This window comes from Falco naumanni, chromosome 3 (genome assembly GCF_017639655.2).
Source record: "Falco naumanni isolate bFalNau1 chromosome 3, bFalNau1.pat, whole genome shotgun sequence".
NCBI lineage: Eukaryota > Metazoa > Chordata > Aves > Falconiformes > Falconidae > Falco > Falco naumanni.
Genome location: NC_054056.1, coordinates 89,154,690 through 89,174,288, shown reverse-complemented (window position 1 = coordinate 89,174,288; position 19,599 = coordinate 89,154,690). Strand labels below are relative to the sequence as shown.

The 19,599-nt window shown below is 37.9% G+C and overlaps 1 protein-coding gene across 1 annotated transcript; it reads right to left on the bottom strand.

The window, feature by feature from the left end:
- Nucleotides 1-1,136: 1,136 nt before the first annotated feature.
- Nucleotides 1,137-15,022, bottom strand: DECR1 (2,4-dienoyl-CoA reductase 1). Its single transcript, XM_040586489.1, has 10 exons — nucleotides 14,894-15,022; nucleotides 12,040-12,242; nucleotides 11,059-11,116; nucleotides 10,828-10,914; nucleotides 8,588-8,735; nucleotides 5,356-5,455; nucleotides 4,081-4,153; nucleotides 1,805-1,951; nucleotides 1,428-1,490; nucleotides 1,137-1,330 (listed from the first exon to the last, which is right to left on the bottom strand). The coding sequence occupies exons 1-10, from the start codon at nucleotides 14,966-14,968 to the stop codon at nucleotides 1,271-1,273; spliced, it is 1,014 nt and encodes a 337-aa protein (XP_040442423.1). The 5' UTR covers nucleotides 14,969-15,022; the 3' UTR covers nucleotides 1,137-1,270.
- Nucleotides 15,023-19,599: the final 4,577 nt, after the last annotated feature.

Genomic DNA, 19,599 nt, shown 5'->3' with positions numbered 1-19,599 from the left:
TGGGTAGTGACAAGATTGCTGCCAGCACTTGAAGGGAGACATCCTCAAATTGGTTCTATATTACTGACTCTTAAACCACTGTATCAATTTCAAAGCACATACAGCTCTATCCATGCTTGTATGTGTGGATCGTCTGGGGCTCAGGTTAAACAATTAAAAAAGAAAAAAACATGGATTTCAGGCCTCAAAGGCCAAAGGAGGTTAAACTTCTTTTAAGAACTCCATCCCATAGTTTGAAGCAGGGAGGACAAACAACTGGCAACTCCCTAATCTGGAAAATGTAATAATACTAAAAGAGGGACAGCAATAAACATTGTTTGTTTGTTTTTTCTTTGTTTGGGATTTTTGGTTTTTTTAATCATCTGCTCATTTAGGATGGATAAACTGACTAGATTCAGAGGTAATCCCACCTTAAAACTCCTTTAGTACTTTAGTTTGTGAATGGAAATGAAACCTAGGATTTCTGTAAATTTGAGCCAATGAGGTTTCAACGCTTTCAGTTCTGATTTACTGATATACTTTACTAGTCTTAAGTAAACTTTTTTTTTTTTTACAGAGAGACTCCCCTAGTCACACACACATTAATAGCAAATGATTTTTAGTTTCTAATTTACAAGAACATTAACTTAATCATGAGAAAGAGCAAGCTCCTTAGAAAGGCATTGCTAGTCTTTAAATGCCATTTTTAAAGTTCAGCATAAAACAACAGACTGAAAATGTCACCAAGAGATGAGACCAAGTTGGTTATGTCTTTCAAGATTTTTTAAGTAACCACAGGAGTTACATCCTATCTCAAGTGTATGTAGTCAAACTGGTAACTTGAAACTTTGTTATTTGCAAGTGTAGGACATTACTGAAGTGTGAAGATTATGACTGAATTTCTTAGGTTTTCCTCAGATTAACAGTTATACTCCTGAAATGCTATTGGAATTACAATATTAAGAGATACTTGCATGTATCTAAGAAAAAAAAAAAATCCTCGGAAACATTAAAAACCTGGTCACCTAACTGTAGAGCATGGCATGGCTATATATGACAATCTAAAGAACAATAACATTTCAGTGAACAACTGTTGCTCACCATTAGCAACAGAATAGACTGTAGATGGGATAAATATACATACTGTATTCAAAATATGACTATTTCAAAATACTTTATTGAAATTACCATACAAAAGATTTTGAAGGCTATTTTTCTATTGGTTATTTCTAAGTATTCATGAAAAAGTAGTGGTTCATTTCCAAAAATCTCCACCGTATAGTTATGTACTTTAAGAGCCTTTTGTTTTTCTAATCATTGCTTCCATCATATCCCACTGCTCTTTGGTAACCTAATAAAAGAAAAGAACATTTTATTGGAATTCCATATAATAATTACACATATAAATAACTGTTTGAAAGGAAAATAGCACGCAAGGAATTTAATACCTTCTTCAAATCATTGAATTCTCCTGCCATAGAAACATATTCTCCACCATCCATTCTAATAACCTAGAAAAAGCATAAGCAGTATATTTAGTAATAGTGGGGTTTCTGTAGCCTTCTCCTATTAAGAATTGTGAAAGTAAATTGTATTAATTTGGATCAGAAAAAAACATGCTCAAAATAATGTAATTCAATCACTTCTAAAAGTTCTTTTTAAAGGGACTACGTCATGCAGTACAATTAAAATGTTAATAATTCTTTTAAAGAATAATTATCAGGGGTTTTTTTTCCATTTCTGAAACCAGGGCTTTAAAAAAATATCATCAAAACTCAGACCATTGTTTAGGTTAATTGTATAAACAAGATCAACGAAAACTCACTGCTCCATTAACCCAGCTTGCATAGTCACTGCAGAAATAGGCAGCAAGATTTGCTATTTCTTCTACAGTTCCCAGACGACCACAGGGAATCCTCTCAATAAGTTTCTTCTCAAATGAGCCTGTTGGGTCAAGGCGGCTAAAAGCACCCTGAGAATTAAGAGAAACATTTTTTTTAAAAAAAAGTTGTAACTACATCAGAAATTAAAATCCAACAGAGATTTGACTCCACATAAACGATACGGAAGTTAACATTTACGAGTAAACTGTCTACACCTTCTTTGTGTCAGTATGAGGGAAAAGAAGAAAGTAAGAAACAGAAAACAATTAATCTCTGTTGCGCTGACATGCATCTACTGAGGATGATAAGCTGTAATTTAACATGTTTTGGATAATCATCTATGAAAAACAAAAGGGGTTAATGAACTTTGATTCCCAGACACCCTTGATAAACACTTGAGGAAATAAGCAATGTGCTGCATGGACAGGGGAGAGGAATGCCAGGAGAAGAGGATCCAGAAAGTGACAGAAATAAATTATACATGACAAAGTAAGTAATAATGAAAAGAAAAAAAAAAGTTCAGTTATATTGCAGCAATGGCTAGAACTAAACGAAGTCACTGGATGTTTTAGTATTTTAATAGCTTAGAATGGCATGGGAAATAGAAGAGGATTTTTGTTCTTCCTGGCTCCTCCACAAAGAAACAACCTCCTTAGGCAAAATCAGAAACGTATTAGTAACATTTCTGTTAAGTTACTGAAGTTATGAGTTAAAGCACACTAATTTATATAATCGTAGTTGTATTCACGCCATTTAAGTCTTCTATTGCCATATTTTTAAATGCCAGTTTATAAGCTTAACAGTATTGTGCTTCTATGCTTGGGTTTTTTCCTATCATGACTTACAACAGTTTTTTTTAAAAGACAGGAATGTAGAAAGCCTTGATTTTTCAATATGCTGTTTTAAGTAAAGCCAGTCTGCCTTTTTATGCTTTCAAGGGAATTTTAACTTGGAACCAGTATGACAAAACTAGTACTTTATGAAGAACACATATACCTCAAGTGGAATATACACTACTAGTTGAAATAAGAAACATTAACAGGAGGTAGCAATACTGACATTTAAAGCAGTTAACTTGCCACAAATTATGAGAATCTATAAATTAAAATGATCTTGCCATGTGATATAGTGGATACCAGAAGTTTATATGGATTCAAAAAGGAACAGGACGAACTAACGGAAGAAAAGAGATCCACCAAGATGATTACACTATGAAGAGATAACAACTGTATCAAACTCCCTGGACCATAGACTGCCAGAGGCTAGCGACATAAAGAAGAAATGTCATTAAATGTTTTTCTGCTCTGGCCTAAAAATCCACCAGATACAAGACCTGGAGAACCTCTGGTCTCATCCTGTAATGTTGTTTCAGCATTCTTACAACCCTGCTGACACCACCACTTATCTTTCTTTAAAGTCGAAAAAGGTAAAACTGAGCTGTCCAGTGTAGCATCTAATACTGCAAGAGGAAGAAAGAAAAAAAAAAAAAAAAAAAAAAGAAGCAACTCTGCACCCCTACCCCCAAAACATCAGCAAAACCAACTGTGAAACATTTTACAGGTAGTAGTAATACCATTATTAGCAGTTACTGCTCACAATTGTAATATTTTGATTCAATGTGAAATCGATCCTCCCCTCTCCTCTTTTTTCTGCTTTTTTCTTCCTGTTACCGCTGGTCTGGATTATTTCCTTCAAACCCTCCCAGTCCTCCTTTTCACTCATATCAAAGCTTCACATTTCCTTGCTGACTTAGTTTTCTCTTCCTAGTATTGTGATTTTCAACAAAGCTAGTGAGATTCTGTTCTCATACACCTAAAAGGGATTCTGAAATTTTTGAATTGATGTTTTGTTTAAAAATGAGTTCAGGCAGAAATTAGGCACTTTTACTCCACCAATTGTAAGAATTCATTTCACTTGACAAGCTAGTTATGTACAGTTGATAAGAATCAACATTAAATATTTTGATAAATAATTTCTTTGAAACACTAAAAAAAGGTTTCATTTATATTAGTGTAGTAGAAGGGACAGTGGCAGGTTTCAGAAGTTCAAGAAATTCTATTTTACCGAAGAACTGAGAGGTAGTGTGTTCAATATTCCAGCACAGTCTTGACTGCCAAGGAAATCATACTTGAATTTAACAGTTACAGAAAAGGTTAGACTATCTTAAGATTGTACTACAAAGCATATTCAAGGCTGTGTTTCACTTCATGCTATGTACCTTTGTTTTTATTGGACCTGGTTGAATCACATTGAATCTCATGCCATATCTACCCCACTCAGCCGCAAGAGACCTAAAAATTCATTAACAGAATGAATCAGTATTTTAAACGCAGTACTTAATAATGCTATTCACATACAAAAAAACCTGAATCAAACATGTAAATACTAGACTTTTTCTGAAAAAGGCATTTCTACTTATATTTTTTTTTTGTTCCTAACAAAAACAGTTCAGAGGGAAAAAAAAACCAAAATCACATTCACAAACACAGGGTACACAGGATTAATAGGTGCATCACAAACAAAGCAGTATTATGGAGCAATTCTTTCTCTCACACAAATTACACAGGTGATTTTGGCACCTAAACTCCTTGACAAACAACTGTTAGGCCACCATCTTTCTCTGGTAATTTAGACTATCCCACAAGTACACATTTCTAACATTTTCAATATAGCTTTCACACTAGATGCTTTGAAATAACACAGAACAGATATTACATTTTGAAGTGGGACCAGTAGAATAATTTTACTTTATGGCAACGTTTTCCCTGCATAAGCGGTACTTCAAATAGATCACCTACTGCAGTGAATGAATTAGCTTGGTCAAAGTCTTTTAAAAGTACACATTTCAGTTATAGCTCTGTAGAACAGAAATCAAGACCATCACACATTCCCTCATTTTTTTCTGGATAAAGAATTCTAATTACTAAAAGGCTGCCAAACTATTTAATTTCTTCTGCAAAAGCGCAGAGAAGGATCTATTTGCTATGAAGGACTGCCCTATAGTTAATAATGTTAGAAATCCTTTTGTTTGCTGAGTAATGTGGATACACCACATTTCTGAATTGAGTGGAACTGCAGACCTTAATTTAAAATAGTGACAGGAAATCATTTCTTTACGAAACTAGACAGGCAAAGCAACAGTATACTCCACCTAAATATAAGCACTTTTCCTGAGAGAGAAAAAAGTGGAAGGTATGAGAATCTGATTATTAAATCTCTGTAATTTAAACTTTGGAACTTGCTATTGCTGAAAGAAGTAGTTCCACTTGTCCTCAGCTCATCCTTGTGATAAAAATTGTCATAATAATAGCAGTTAAGGCTTCCTTCTGTAAGAACCTGTCACTATACTATTTCTTGGTAGGATACTGGAGGATGGAAGGTTCTCTTATGAAATGGAATAGCAGGACTATACCAACTACCTCAATTTTTACAGACTCATTACCCTATCTCAGGGACGTGGAAAGCAGAACACACATTTTGCTATATTACTCACTTGCTCATTGCTTCTACACCAGCTTTGGCAGAGGCACTTGGCAACACAAATCCTGAACCACTCTCTGCATAAATTGTTGTAATAGCCAGGAATGCTGCTCCTGGAAGTTGCAAAAACATTTTAAAGAGACCCCACACCAAACAAGCAAAAAATGCATGAAGATCAAACTCTGAACTAAGAGAAACGCAACCTCAGTGAGAATAAAGTTCGCAGCTCACGTGTTTGGGATGCCACTTCACTCCCTGTTGTAAAAAGATATTTTAAAAATCTAGTCTTAGAAGCTTTGCTTTTAAGCCCTTTTATTTCAATTCCCTCTTTTGCAGGAACATTAAGAGTTGTTCCATGTAAGCATAAATAGCTATAAATTACGCTCCAAAGGTCTAAACCCTCAGACTTCTACTGATATAATGAATTTACATGTGCAACTCAGTCTAACTGGAGTGAAGGTCTAAGGTCTTACAGTGTCTTTTTAGAAGCTGCCCTAGCCTAGTAGTCACCAACCAGGTAATTTGCCCTAATTTCACCAATTCCTGGCTGAAAAAAAAAAATACATCAGCATTAATAATTAGGATTAGCATAATATTATAATGACACAGTTTAAGACTTGAGTTAAAGTTTAGGCAGGGAAAAGTTTTTTTAAGAAATTTTCAGAAGCTTTTTCTGCAGTAGAGCTTATGACAGTTAAACTTGCATTACTTTTTCCCATTACTATCACAACAAACTGTATTATAAAAAGACCACTTTCTTTTATATATTTCATAACAGATTTAGCAAAAACATGGAAACTGCAACTGTTTATTCAATCTTTCCTTTACAGAAGCCTGCAAATTCCAATTATCTGATCAATGACTAGCATGAACTTAATGGAAATGGAGGACAAGGGATGATAGTTCACTACTTATGCCACAGTAACTAAAATAACTGTTCTAGTTACTGTATCTTAAAAATAATTTAATTAGAATAGCTACCCAAGGGATATTTCTAGAACAATATATGTTACCGATAGAATGTATGTGATGATGAAGTAGAGACTCAGTTAAAAAATTACAGTATTCTTACACAAAAGAAATTGAAAAGAACCATAAACAAGCACTGACAGAAATGCCAGCAGATATCCAAAAACCATGGACTATACTTATAAAAAATTAGTCTACAGTGAGGAACTTTGAAAAGGAAAATTAACACAGGCAAAAAACACAGAACAACTGAAGTTTTCTAGAGCTGATTGTTAATTACACATTTTTCAGAATTAAACCACAGAATTTTTAAAACACAGGTTAAATAGAGGTGAGTTGGGTGAACTAAACACAAAAGGAAGAATGACTGATAAATATATAGTTCTGAAGTTTAAAGCACACTTCAGCTCATACACAATTTTTACTCCTAAAGCCTATATTCATAAAATGGACAATATCTATCTCCTATCATTTTGTAAAACTTTAGTGCATAAATAAATAATACACTAGCAATTACAAATCCCTTTTTAAATACCGGTACAAACTTAAAAGTCTAAAAGCAGAGCACTGTTATTATTTACCAAATTAGGTTTATTGTAGGTCACGCTGCAGACCTAAAAAATACACCAGTGCTTTAGTAACTGCTAGATGTCCAGCATCCTCACAGACTGTTCTAAAATATTTGCATTGAGTAGCATCTCCAACACTCCAGAAACTAAGGTCTGCATTCAAACTTAAAACACCAAGCAAGTAAATAGAAAATGAAGGTGGAAAATAAAGAGGACAAATGACTACACTTGATCTACTTGCAAAAACATGTCTCAAAGAAAGCTTTAAATAAAGCCTTACTTACAGACTGAGTCCCCTAGAAAGAAGGCATGCAAGTAATAGCAAAAGAAATTAAAATGTTTTGGAAGCTTAGAACTGAAAGGAAGAGAGTCAACAAATTGAAGGCAAATGACTCCTGGATTTTGCCGAATTTAAAGGGTGGAAGCAAGGAAAGTAGTTTTTCATTCAACAGCAGCAGAGGCAAAGGCATTTTTAAAGCTGCATTTCATATTACTGCATGCACCTGGAAGACCATAAAACTATTACAATAGTTTGCTACAATGATATAGTAAGACAGAGTTGGGGATAGGTTTTTAATGCGGGAATATTAGCACTAGAATGGTGGAAATTATTTTTTCATGTCCTGCTAAAATATATGTGGGAAATACCTTTTCAACTGACCAAAACTGTTACAGATTTACTGAAACAACACTAACTTTATATGGTTATCATTAAATAGTATAACCCCACTGAGTACTTTTCGGAGAGGTATTTTGAAGAAATTGAACTAATTCAGGAGTTAGGAGAAATACAGTGCAAATACAAAAGGATTATTTCAACACAGTGGCTGCACCTAGAAAACAAGATTCAGAAGCGTGGGCACATAATATACCTCACTGCTTTTAAATGCTATTTGAGATGATGTCATTCAGATCAAAAATTAAGCTCAATGTTTTCTGATTCATAACTAGAAGATAATATAAAATGAAAGCATATAATTCTTTGCATATAATCTATGTTGTAACATAAAATAGCATGCATTATCTTTCCTTTAAAGACAAGAATCTGGTTAAGTAAATCTTTAGCTAAACAGTATATAAAAAAAAACTATCACATTTTTAAGGTAAAGGTAAAATAGTGGATTACACTCCTGCCTAGTCTAGAACTAAGAATTATACCCAGGAAAATAAAACCTAGTAGCTATTTCATTTTTAATTTTTTTTTTCCAAATTATCTCAAAGGTAATATTCTCTAGTGCTATTAATCAAATACCACGGCTGTGGTATTTATTTATTTAAGTGTAGGAGGAAAATTCAAAGTGATATCCTGACTTGCTGTTCACTTATATAAATGCTACATGTTCAGTTGCTCAATGAAACCAACAAATAGAAGACTCAAATGAAGTAACAGCATGTTTTACACAAAACCTAATTTTCTGAATTTTAAAAACATTTTACAACCAGTACAAACTCTGCATTCAGATTTTTATATTCAACTTCATGGCCTCTGGGTCCAATTTCAACGGCACATTCTACAATGAAGTAATTGCTATCCAGTTCTACTGTGTGAAATTGAAGTATAGCTTTACTGAAAAAAGTTTCTTTCTAGAAAAGATTTAGGTTGTTAAAAATTGTGTTCCTTTTCAAACTCTCAAAACTGGCTATAATAATGGTAAGGTAACAATGTATCAAAATGCTTAGTTACCATTTATCTTATGTTAAAGATACCTTTTTTTACTTTAATGAGCTCCTTTCCGATTTCCAGAGTTATAAAAGCAGTACCATTAAGAACAATATCAGTTATTGTTTTCCATGCATTAGCAGAAAGTCGTTCAGAAGGGGAAATAAAGTTTCCAGCTGCATTGTTTATCACAACCTGAAACACAAAACCAAAAACCTAAAAGTTAACTAAAGACAAACTCTTCCTGAGAGAAAAGCAAAGAATTTACAAGGAACTTCTTAGTGTTTCTAAGTAGAAAAGTAAAATTAGCCCTATCAAGGTGGTGGGGTTGGTGGGTGGAGAGAAAAAAAAAGAACCCACAACTTTTTTCAAATCAATGTTGCCTTTCTACAAACAATAATTAGGCAGAGGATACTTTCAATACCATCTGCTTAGCCATTCAAGCTAGCAAGTTAGATATTATTTTTTTTAAGAGGACTAAGCATCACATAAGCAGTTTTTAAACCAAAACTTCTGCAGCCGGATCTTGTGTATTTAATATTAATATAATGTGCTGAAGCAATAAAATGATTTATTACTTATTGAATGGCACCTAGATTCATGTAGATTTGCACACAAAACAAGTCTTTGTCCTGAAGAACTTCTGGGCTAAATTAAGACATTAGAATTTTCAATAACAAAACAGAGCACAGCACATACTGCATTAATATAAAACAAATCACTTTGTTGAAGCCATAAATTATACATACAGATGGCAAATATAATTTAAAGGCCTTCCTAGAGTTTGAAGGGGAAAAAAAAGTGAAATCCAAACACCTCAAGGCACTGGGAAGGTTACTTGAATCACTTAATAAATACAGTGAAGACAATAATAAGACTAGTGAAATAAGGACTGAATGATACAATCTTTGTAGTACGTAGATATGTAAGACTGCCAGAACAATTCATATGACAAAAGAGCAATTGCTTTCTAATTGCAAGTAACAATCTTGGTGATGGAATGAACAAAACAAAACTAGAAGAAATATGATACTGCCATTAAGATCTGTCTTTGAAATCTCACTTCACAGTGGCAGGGATACCCAGGCTTGCAGTATTCATAACCTTACATGTCGTGTCTGTCACCAAGAGAAAAACTAGACAAAAAGAACCGAATATTCGACTTACTGTGCAGTCACTCTTAAATACACAGAGTATGTGAAATTAAAGAGAAAGGAAATGCTTGTAAAGACCAGGTCATGGGGTGTATTTATTCAGAAAATTGGTGGTGTACTAAAAATGCAATACACAGGAAGAAGTCTCCTCCTTCTCTGGACACACTTAAAACCTGGAGATTGTGATGTGCTTTGGCCAAAACCTGCAGTAACTAACAGTCAAAATAACATCCAGAGTATCATGTCTACAAATCAGGACAGTGAGCTGCTTTATTTTATAGCACTGTTATAGCATACAGCTATGAGAAATAGTTTCTCCACTTCTTAACACATTTAGAACTCAGCAGGTTCTCTTCCATGCCTGTAGGAAGCTACTGGTGAATGCAAAATATCTACAATACATGACAGTGTTAAATCTACAGTAACCATTTCTAAATCTCACTGACTCCTTTACATTGACCTTAACATCCTCATCACACTTTCCATCAGCTAGCTGAATCTGAGTTGTTTCTCTAACAAGCAAATCAGAATTTGGTGCCTATCATTGCTCAGACTCCACCAGACCATCAAAGCAAATCTGATGTAAAGAGCTCTGGTTTGGGTCAAACTATCAAAATCAGATGCTTAGCCTGACTGAAGATATTTTTCCCTTGATTTTATAAGAACTTAAGTCTTCAAGTTGGAACCTTCTTTGTGTATTTTAATAAGCTAAGCAAGGACCAAGGAAGATGTTTATGATTACTTCCATTTCTGATTTGTGAGACATTCTGTTAGTAAGCAACAAGTGTAATTCTGTACTAACACAGGTAAACCTCCTGAAAAGGTGAATTTAAGGGCAATATTCTGTTCACTTAATTAATGAGCCCCATAACAATAGTTGTACTGTTTACAAAGAAAATGTTAGTCCTCAGAGTAAGGACAACAACGTTTTGTCTATTTGGCCACAAAGTATTTTAAGAACCACAGAAATAGTGACCAGTCTGTGAAATTAGCTTCATCTTGAAATCTAGTGTCTACTTTTTGTCTAGTGTCTCTAGATTCCCTTAACCTTCTACCATAGTAATTTTCTTCATACCTACTATGCAGAATATTTTAAGTAATGACAACTGAAGTTCTTTCACTAGAACACTTACATCAGGATGTCCTGCCACTTGGATTAATTCGGCAACAGCATTCTTAACTGAAACTGGCTCTCTCACATCACACTGGATGGCATGAACCTAGATAATAATGGAAAGGCCGTTATAAGACTTCAAAACTGTATCCCTTACAAATTAAGCAACCCCACAGAAGCATGTACATGCATATAAATCCTAAAACCATTTAAAGTATAACAACACATTCACAATTCTGTAAAAATTTACCTTATTGCCTGTTTTAGAAGAAATTTCTTCTGCTGTTCCTTTCAAAACATCGAGCTTCCTAGAAGTAAGTATACATCACTAAATTTCAATTAAATACAACTACAATTCAGAATAATAAAATCCAATTATTTTTTCTAAGCAAATTGAGCTAAACTTAGAATAGGTGCATGCGCACATACATGTTGTTGACTGAGCTTTAAGACAAAAAACCCCTATGCTTAGCCACTAACTTTCTGAGAAAAAACTTTAAATCTAAGTAATTTCTGATTTATTACAGTAAAAGACACAAGCTGATCAAATGTGATAAGCTAGAAAAAAATATTTTCATTCTGAGTACGTAATCATAACAAACAGGTTTTGCTACTACTGTACTGGTATTTTAGAAGAGACATGCATATTGAGATTTCAAACTAAATAACTAAACCACTGTTTGGATGAATGTCATGACACATGTTTAATTGATTAAAAATGAGATTGGTTTTCCAGTCTTTAATGCAGTGCTATTTAAAAGAACTGTAGAAAGATCATCTTCATTAAGGGAAAAAACAAGGCTGTTTTTAAAGTTGTAAGAATTAAAAGGAATGGCTTTCATTTTTTATTGCAATTCAAATCCGTATCAAGAACACCTGTAATAATACATGCAAAATTATCAATAATGGCCATTTCAGATTTTTGTTCTCTTTCAGGCTTTAGCTGAATTTATGCATAATATTCTGGGCTGTTTATTTTGCTGCCACATTTCATGGAAGTGTGTTTAGTTTATTTTTTTGTACCACTGGTTACACCATTAGACATATGTAGATGGATCTCCAAGTTTCTGGTATTTACAATATCATTATAATTTAAAAGCGTACTGAGACAGAGTAAATAGAATAAATTTATCCAGTTCATGAAGAAGAAATTAAGATTTATTATGAAAAAGAAAATAGAGCTTTTCAGCACTCAGTATGAAAATTCTAAAACATGTTCATTAATATTTACCGGCTTGCTATAACACACACGGCACCTAAACTGGACAAAGTTGTTGTCATCCCTTTGCCAATCCCAGTACCTCCACCAGTTATAAAGGCCACTTTCCCTTGAAAGGTATTTGGTGGCAACATCGCTTTTTGAAGAGGTGAAAAGAATGCAGCTTGCGGTGCATTGCTGTCTTGATGCAGCACATTTGGCCCACGACTGAAAAACTGAAAGAAAATAAGAGGAAGGTTAGTTTTTTCTCATTTCTGTATACAGGACTGTTATGCAAGATGACATTTACTTATGACAGTGGACATAACAACCATAACTGCCTTATTATAAACTGAGTGCAAGAATTATTAGATTGTATTATACATATGGATCTTCATATAAAAGCTAATACTAGACTAGTAAAGCATCTGAGCTATTCGACTTCCCATTCCAACTAGACAAGGGCACTTCAGTACTACATCTAGTGATTCACTTTAATAAGAAAACATTCCATTAATGCAACGACGAATTTGTAATGTCACTAAGAAAGTCACAGCAAAAATAGCCAAGAGGATATTTCTGGCATCCTGAAACACTGAACTAACTCAAGCCCTCAACTAAATACTGAAGTAAATGCTTTGGGACAGCAGCATCACAGTAATAATTCTGAAATTTCCAAATTATTTAGAATGTAAGTGTTACCTTAACCTGAAGCTGTAAATACTTCTAAGTATGACAAAACTAGATGTTTTGTATTTGATGTACAAAAACTTAGGATAGTATGAGTTATATTTATTTTCTCTAATACTCATTTGTACTTGAACCTTTAATGTATTTAGCTGAATATAAAAAGTCTAGTATAATTTTAGGGAAGAACAATGAATGGTTAATCTTGTATGGGGGTGTTAATAAAAACATGCAATTGTTCAACAAGTTGACGTGAAGAAGAAAAGTTATTTTAAAATAATAGTAAAAATATTACAACGTATTGTTCTATTTACTAACATTTTCAACACTAAAATTAAGACATAACATTTTTACTGGTAGCTGAATAAATAATCTGTACGTGCCACAGCTACAATGCACTGGAGTGAGGGTTTCACAGAGCTTAAAATTGGTCTGAGAAAGTGTGCATGTGAATCCTTCTGTGTGATAATATATTTGCATATGAGTAACACAGGTGAAAACAGAAAGAATAATGATGGAATTACGCTGCCAATTTAACAGAACTCATGCTCCAAAGAAATGATGAAAGAAAAACTAAAGAGTGAAGAAGAGTGGTAGGTGCTATGTAGAAGAAAATAAAAGTAAAGCTGAAACTAAAGCTAGAATTATCACGAAAGTAAAGCAATGCTGCAAATGTACTTTAGGGATTCTTCCTGGAACTCGGACTCTTCAGCTACAGTTTCTCACAGTGAGGAAAATAAACCAAAGGTGATTCTAAGAAACACAAGCAGCTCAAATGGAAAATCTAAAGACTCACAAGATTTTTCTGAAATAACAGAATTCTACACATCAGATCTGCCACCAAATGTCTGTGAAATACTGTTGATTATTTTTTGTCCCCCAATGAAAATAAAAATCTGCATATTTTCACAGAGTACCTTTTTTTGCTCTCCACAGAATACTATTAAACCTCCAGGAAAGGAGGGTGCGAATATTCTTTTCTGAGCCTTTCTTAGTAGTCCCTACTCAACACATCTCTTCGGGTAATGCAGGGAGAGAGAAGGGCTCCCTCCAGAGAACCTCAGCTCATGGCAGACACTGCAAATCAAGATGGCATTTGAACTCCCTCTTCCCCAGTCTCAAGGACGTAACTGGAGGTAACCCACACACAGTACTGTGTCTCCCTGACCTGTTACTTGCAAACATAGCCCACTCATCTTGGTCACTGCTACAGAAACTGTGCAAGTAGCTTTTCTCCTGCTCGGGGGAGAAAGATGAGGGAGCAGGCCACTGCAGGGGCGGACAGCAAATCTGCACCAAGACTAATGAAGTACTGTCACATATCAAGCAGCCAGTAAAGTTGGCGTAATTCAGAAATCTGTTCATGAGACTGCTATTGCCTCATAAGTAGCTTGCACAAGGGGCTTCCATGACAGGATTTACTCAGTTTAATTATTTCACTTTCTAAGGTCAGGGTTTTAAATGAAACTTCAGGTGTAAACACAGACATAAAGAAGCCAGGAAACAGCTTCAAAACAAACAAACCCCACGAACAAACCAAAAAAACAACCCTCACCCAGGGGGTCCAAGTGAATCACGAAATTACTGCAGGCAGCCCTCTGAAGCTGACAAGCCACCACCGGGGAGAAGGCCTGTGCCTGGGCAGAAATCGCTGGATACAGCTTCCAGCAACACCCACACGAGTCAGGCACGGCACCGTTCGGACGGTAATACTCAAACCACTTTACCTACACCGCACTGCGTAACTTCGCTGCGGAGACCAACGCCTCCACAGCCCGCACGGAAAAGGGAGAGCCGGGAGCTGCCCCGCGGCGCACAGGCCGCCCCTCTAGCCAGGGCTCCGCGGCCGACAGGGCTGGCGCGGGCTGCGACGGGAGCAGAGGAGAACCGGGGGTCGTCCCCGCCCTCGGGGGGTTTCTTGGCTGTTCCCCCGAACCCAAACAGCCGAGGCTCCCCTCCAGGCAGGGCCACCCCTCGACACCGCTTCGACGAGAGGACTCTCCCTGCGGCGGCGGCGGGGGCCGTGAGGCGGCCGGGCGGCCTCGGCCCGGCGGGCAGCACCGCTCGCAGAGACCCGCCGTGCCCTCTGACGGGACAAGGGCGCCCGGGCAGCCGCGGGGCAGCGGGGCAGGAGATCGCGGAGCTCCCCGGAGGCGGCGGCCCACAGCCCTCGGCCCCACCGGAGCAGGCAGCGCCTTACCCGCCGGATGCCAGAGAAGCAGGCCGCGGCACCCCCACGGACGCCGCGCCTCCACAGCCGGCCCGCCGCCGCCATCTTTCGCTGCCCAAGGGCCGGGAGCGGCGGGGGCCGGGCTGTGCGCCTGCTCCGTGGCCAGCGCCCGCGCCGCGGCGGCTGTCGGTCCGGCCGCCGGGCCACCCGCGGGCCCCGGGCAGGCGTGGGCGGGCTGGCGGTGCCGGTGCGCCGCAGCCGCGCCGGCCTGAGCCACCGAGCTCGGGAAAGCAGCGAGGCCGCGGCTGCAGCACCAGAAAGGGGGTCCCGCGCCCGCCCTGGGGGCGCCTCGCCCGGCCGCTGCCGCCGCCCCGGGGGCTCCAGTGGCAGCTGCGAGGGATGGGGTGTGCGCGGTTCTGTTTATAAGCTTCACTGCGTTGGGCTTTTTAAATTGCAAATGGTTTATTCAGTGCTGCTTGAAGGACACTGAATTACTTTTTTTTTTTTTTTTTTTTTTTTTTTTTTTTTTTGCCTTGTGGGATCTACAACCAGGAGTTGATGTGCCTCCTGTCCCCTCAACATGGCTTCTCTCTCAGGGGGTCTTGGCAGTTCTTGGCACGTGTTCTTGGGGGAAAGGGATTTGTTCCAGAAGTATGAGAAAAACGGTGGCACAGCAGGCTACTGATCAGGATTTCACGTGGAATGGGTAACACTTGGCCTGATTTGGAGTGAGATTGTGATGAGTTCTTTCCAGAGGCTCCAGGCTGGTGCCACCACACGTCTCCACCTTTCATCTGCTGTGAAACAAGGTTTACCGGAAAAAACATGATTCCTCTTTTCAAATGCAGCACTGTCAACGGAGTTCAGAAAAGGCCTGAGCAGTCTGTGAACTTTAAATCATAGAATCATTTAGGGTGGAAAAGGCCTTTAAGATCATCAGTACCAACCATTAACCTAGCACTGCCAAGCCATGAAATAGGAAACATAGGCAAAATGTTGTCCAACAACAGCACGGCCATAGATCATGTCAAATGAAGTCACCAATCTACAGGGGATTATCTTGAGATAACAAGGCATTTGATTTATCCCTGCTGAGTACATAGACTGGCCAATGGGAAAGGTAATGATAGACTGACTATCCACCCTTTTGCACAGTCTGGGTAAGAAGGCAGAGAGTCCTGCAGAGTTGTATCTGGCCTAGCACAGGAGCTGTAGGAAGCTATGAATTTGGTAAAGCTGCAGGTTTTGAGGAGAAGAGACCACGCCAACAAATCTACACTGTTACACAACTTGGCGTGAAAGACAACAAACCCATGAGTGGGTCTATGCTACCAACTTTTGAAGTAAGAATTCAGGGCAAACAACACACACTGCTATGGGAGTTCAGAGGCATCAGAATTAAAATCCTACACCTTAGTCATCAGCTCCCTGTATAAAAATGGTCAAACAGCTCAATGTTCAACATCTAGAGAAAAAAAAAAATAGTTGATGCTCTGTTGGTACAGTAAATTCTAGAGTATGTAATATCATTATTAGTCCTGCATACCACCTGGCAGCCACTGAGGCAACAGTGCCACACCACTAAGCAGTTACCACAATACCATTAAAGCTGTGTGACAAATACCTGGTAGGTGTTAAAGAGTCACTGTAAGGTTTAAATAGTAACATTTCAATAAAATCAGTTAATTCAAAACGCACTGAGTCTCAAGAGATATGTAATCACTGAACAAAACAACAAGTTAGAGAAAGGAGTGAATATAGTTCAAGAGATGTTTTAAAGTTAGAAATACTACAGCATTTAGAAAGCTTCACTGGAAAGAAACTAACAAGGAAGAGGAAACAAACAACAAAAGCAAACCTTTTACACATTGGAAGATACAAATGTGCCAGCTATCTCTGAAAGAATTGTTGTATTGTCATGGTAAAAGTGAACAAGAACATATGACCAAACTAAATTTCAGAAAATGTTATTCAGCAGCTTTCACTGATGAGGTGCAATCCCTATACCAGACCTGTTTTTTGTTTGAATAATAATAAGAATATTTGAATAATAAGAAGAAAGTGGTTTACAAGACTAGGAAGCAGCCAGGAAACTGCAGTGACACTTTCATGTCTCATCACCTAAACATATAATTTAAGGCAGACTACCTGCATTTTACAAGGAAAGTAAATTGGCTTAATAAGCTATCACTCCACTTCATAAAATCCTACTTTAGTTTGCGTGATGTTTATTTACAAGTTTAGGAAGACTTTAAGAATGGCTTAACTGAAACGTTAAAAGCATCTGATCTCTGGTTTAAAGTGTGTCAAGAGGTTTAAAGTGCAGAAAATACCTGGTTTTAGAAAAATCTTCTCAGGTAACATAAGAAATTATAAGACTGTAATTCTAACATTTGTAGGAGGTAAAGTAATTAACAACCGTAACACCTAGAAAAGCATAATCTGAAAGAGTCTAACTAGCACTAGTATTCTTTAAAGATAATAGTCTCAATAATCTCTTACGGAAAAACCTACGAGGCAATTTAAGAGCTGACAGCCATACTGTACACTTTCATAGGTTTGGCCAAGTGGCATAACATAGAGCTCAGCAGAAACCCGAGTCCTCATTTTAAACTTGCATGCCAATGAGTTTCTGCCACCCAAACTACCTTGTCAAAAGAAATGCACAGCACCTGATGATAAAGCTAAAAAATAGTCCAAGAGACTTTTGACACAGAAGGCTTCTAACAAAAAGAAAAAAAATAATCCTAGATCAGGGGTAAAATATCAACATGGACATAACACAGACAAACGTTTCGGTTAAGGGCAAAAGTTTAATGATAGATCACCTCAATATTCTGTTTAGATACTGTTTCCCAGGGGTAGTTGACTGTGGTACTATTTCACCAGTTCTATGCAAGTTAAGCTTGCAGTCCCTAAGAATATCTGAAATGACACTTTCTGCTCTGATAGTCTCTGAGTTTTGGACTCTGCTGAATCATTTATTTATGAACTGAAAAAAGGAACAAGTAGAAAACCAGTAAATATTAGAGGACAGACAGTTAGGTCAATCACGATCAGAGAGACAGGCAAGAACTCAAGAAGTCTAGACTATAAATGAATGGGAAAACATGGTACCAGAAAATAAAATAAAATTGGATAAATGCAGGGAAATTGAAAGTATAAACATAATAATGGGGTTTACAGTATTCATACAGTTTCTTGTGATGGATGATTTGTCATAGGAGGTTGTGATCACAAAAGTCAAGCCAATAGGGTATTTAAGACATGGAATGATGACAACAATACAGAGAATATTTAAGTACAGGTATATAAAGCTGAGAAATAGTCTCATTTAGGATATGGTCTATATTTCTGGTCACCCTAGCTTAAAACGGACTGAAATTGCAAGTTATGAGGGACTAAACAGACAAGTAAAGATGAAGAAAACACACAATGATGGGAATCATTTATCTTAGGAGAAGCACAGGAAGGAAAATATAGAAAGATATCTAAGTGAACATTTAAAAGGACACAGGATACTTAAAGTTATAAGACATGGAGATTTAACAGATTATGATTCTACAGAAACATTTCTGACAAGCTCGTATTTACTTTTCTGTATGTTTTAAATTAATCATTTCCTGTTACAAAAAATATCCTGAGTTCCCCCGGTCCATTTAAATTCCACAGGTTTTCTGATGCTAAAACCTCTTAACTAGCTGTAGACATACCTCCAAAAGCTTCCACTGTTTTGCAAAGATAAATGGCAAACAATTACCCATATTCGTCACTTGAGAAGCAAGCTGATTGCCCAGTAGGAAGACATTTGCTCTCCAACTGTTGGCTCATGTAATTGTGGGCAACTGGAAGCTGACTTGGGAGTCCAAGTGGACAACCCTGCTGCTTGGGAGCTGCGTAGCACAAGGAGAAACAGGTGTTTTGAGCCGTACCTCAAATGTGTGTGACTGGAGTCATGCACATAGGGCTTCTCCATACCTGTCCTCTGCTATTCCTTTCCAGAAAATTCAGCGTAACAGAGTAGAAAGTCTTTGGACTTTACAATTTCATTATTTTATCTACAGGCCCCTTTCCATCCCCTCCAAAGAAGGAAGGGTTTTAAAGCATCTGTGGCATGTAGAAAAGCAATGGTTTTGTGCCTTTTTAACTATAAAAAATGATGCACATGCTGGTTTCCTGAAGGACAGCACAGTGCTAGGCGAGATGGAAACCTGCTGAATGGTCTTGAAAATCCCAGGTGTTTTTTCTTTTACTCAAAATTCTAGGAAGTTTATTTCTTCTTTTTATCCAAAAGTTGCTTTCACGTATAAGATGAATCTCTGTCGCATTTACTGTTCCTCATGCTATGCGTTTGGTTAGGGGCATTAGTGCCTAATGAAGGCTAGGGCAGAGGGACACGACTGCCGGGGTGGGCTGGGGGCTCCTCAGGCCTCACCGGCCCGACCCAGCCTCACCTGCGGCCCCCACCTGCGCCCCGCCCGCGCGGCCCGGGGACCCCCCTCGGTTCGGCCAAGGGCTGTCAGTCCCGACCTCAGCTGTCACCGGGCAGGGGAACCGGCAGCTCCCGGGGGTGCCGAAGCGTGGTCCTAGGCCGAGAACGGGTGAAAGAAGGAGACGCCAAGCGCGGCTGGTGGGAAACCAGGGACCTCCCCGAGGCCGGGCAGGCCCCCGCCCCACGCGGCCCCAGGCCGCCGCGCCTGCGCGCCGGGCCCCAGCTGCAGTGGCTGCCCGCCTCC

Coding starts and splice junctions, on each gene's coding strand:
- DECR1 (XM_040586489.1), bottom strand. CDS start 14,968: ATGGCGGCGGCGGGCCGGCTGTGGAGGCGCGGCGTCCGTGGGGGTGCC. Junction 1,952..4,080: donor CAGGTCCAATAAAAACAAAG/GTACATAGCATG, acceptor CTTAATTCTCAG/GGTGCTTTTAGCCGCCTTGA. Junction 1,491..1,804: donor CAAGCTGGGTTAATGGAGCA/GTGAGTTTTCGT, acceptor TGCTTTTTCTAG/GTTATTAGAATGGATGGTGG.